A 2,206-nucleotide genomic window follows, 5' to 3' on the forward strand; every position below is an offset into this window, starting at 1 on the left:
CTTGGCTCCAAAGCATGCAACATATAAACACAAGTACCAATAACAAACTTATAGTGATAAAGTGGCACAATCAAATACCAACACATATGAAATCATAAAATCCAAATAGACATACCAACACAAGAAGAAATATAAGCAAAATCTGCCTAAAATGTAGAAGAGTCTAAGCCAATACGCTAAAACTAAGATACAAAAATGACCTTCTCTAAAAGTCCTTAACCTTAAGTCTACGTCTCCATGAACACTTATCATAGACCATGTCCTCAGAGAGGTGTAACTCTAGCAAATCCGGCATAATCCGCTCCACCCAAGTCAATTTTGGTCTGCCTCTACTCCTCCTTCCTTCTACATTGAGGGTTTCTACTGCTCTAACTGGCATTGTTTCTTGTCTTCTCTTCACATGCCCATACCATCTCAATCTCCCCTACTTTATTTTTTCACATATACTAGCAATTCCTAGCGTTCCCAAAAAACCTCATTTCTTATTCGTTCCAACCTTGTATGCCCACACGTCCACCTCAGCAACCTCATCTCCACCACCTCCATCTTGCTTGCTTGTGTTTTCTTGATGGCCCAACAATCTGTTCCATATAACAATGCAGATCTAACAGCAATCCTATAAAATTTCTCTTTTAATTTAGTTGGGAACCTCCTATCAGACAAAACCCCCGTAGCTGCTCTCCACCAACACCAACCCGCCTGAATGCGGTGTGTTACGTCATTATCTATCTCCCCATTTCTTTGTACATAGGATCCTAGATATTTGAACTTAGTAGCTTGTGGAACCACTTGATCTCTGATGGTGATCTGAGAGTCCCTGGCGTCTCCAGCCCCACTGAAATCACAATGTAGATACTCGGTCTTCGAGCGACTAATCCTTAGTCCCTTATCCTTTAGAGCTGCACGCATTTAATATCAATCCTTTAAATTAATAGTATATATAGGACCTAAAACACCAACTAAACTCGTCCATAACCATAAATTCATCTAACATACTCTGCGTATCCCGAAATCCATCATATAAATCCGTTTTCCGGCCAACCCCCGTTCGACATCAATCCGTCATGTTTTCAGGTAAAATTTATATGAATTTTGAACATTTTTCAATAAGAATCAAAACCCCTAAACCAATTTCTTCACTCAAGGAACAGATTAAGCAGATTGAAATCTTAGGGTTTTTAAAGAAAAATATGAACTTGTCTATTAGTTTAAGTAATTACTGATTCTGATTTAATACCAAATAGATGGCTGGTCCAGTTGGTTAACTCTCTTGGTATAAACGGAAGGACCCGGTTTCGAATCCGGGCTAGGCTGTTTCAATCTTTATTTTTTTAAGTCTTTTTCTTTTATGTTATTAATCAAAATAAATTTATTATATATTATTATAAATCAAATAAAATTACTTTAACTTAAATAAAATTATTTATAAGTTAAATTTTATTTATTTATTTATTTTTTCTCTTTTTAAAAACCAACTTTTCATATTCGTTAAAGTTTTGTGTAACCCAACAATATTATATTATTTAATTTTTTTCCATCCTATTAATATTATATTGGTGGTTAATAATGCTAGTACGCTAAACTATGATTCGAGATAAAAGCTACGTTAAACCGATGCTCCATAAACGTTAGAATTTCATAAATTAATAGTTAAATAGTATTAAAATAATTTAAACCGTTAAAGTTAGTTTATAATTCGTTAGCTTTATAATTTGTTAGACTTTATAATTCGTTAGCTTTATAATTCGTTAGACTTTATAATTCGCTATCATTAAAATACGTGATTCGCAAATATTATATTCCGCATAATACTGTTAAAGTATTATTAATTAATTTAAAACGTTAAAAGTCCATAAAAGTTTAAATATACTATTTCAATATAAAACACCATAAAATACATAAAATAATGCAAATCCCTTTAAACTAAATTATCCTCTTTAACTTTTATAATCCCGCTAGTTAGTTTTTAAATATTCGTATTTATTTTATTTATAGTTTGAGAAGTTCAGTCGTTATGGATTCTTTAACATACTTTCGGTTGCCTCGGTTTCAATATGGTGCTTTCAGTTTCATAGCAATGTTATCTTCGATTTTAAGGTGAGTTCTTCATAACCTCATTTTTAACGCTTTATAATGTTTTGGGGTGTAGCATGTCACAAGTTTTTCCTTCGTTAGTTATGAGCTTGTTTACAAATCGATTCACTTA

The 2,206-nt window shown here is 32.6% G+C and overlaps 1 protein-coding gene across 1 annotated transcript; it reads right to left on the reverse strand.

Moving 5' to 3' along the window:
• Positions 1–205: 205 nt before the first annotated feature.
• On the reverse strand, positions 206–909 carry LOC143607281 (uncharacterized). The gene is made up of 3 exons (XM_077082788.1): positions 650–909; positions 497–581; positions 206–424 (listed from the first exon to the last, which is right to left on the reverse strand). Exons 1-3 carry the CDS (start codon positions 907–909, stop codon positions 206–208), a joined length of 564 nt encoding a protein of 187 aa, XP_076938903.1.
• Between the last annotated feature and the right edge of the window lie 1,297 nt (positions 910–2,206).

The sequence above is a fragment of the Bidens hawaiensis genome, unplaced genomic scaffold, assembly GCF_021521415.1.
Source record: "Bidens hawaiensis isolate Kalapana, Puna unplaced genomic scaffold, B.hawaiensis_p1.1 tig00080859_1, whole genome shotgun sequence".
NCBI lineage: Eukaryota > Viridiplantae > Streptophyta > Magnoliopsida > Asterales > Asteraceae > Bidens > Bidens hawaiensis.

Excerpts from the sequence above, each read along its gene's own strand:
- LOC143607281 (XM_077082788.1), bottom strand. The coding sequence starts at position 909 with ATGCGTGCAGCTCTAAAGGATAAGGGACTAAGGATTAGTCGCTCGAAG. Across the intron at positions 582-649 it reads GGGGTTTTGTCTGATAGGAG|ATTGTTGGGCCATCAAGAAA; the intron begins GTTCCCAACTAA and ends TATATGGAACAG. Across the intron at positions 425-496 it reads TGGACGTGTGGGCATACAAG|GGGAGATTGAGATGGTATGG; the intron begins GTTGGAACGAAT and ends AAAATAAAGTAG.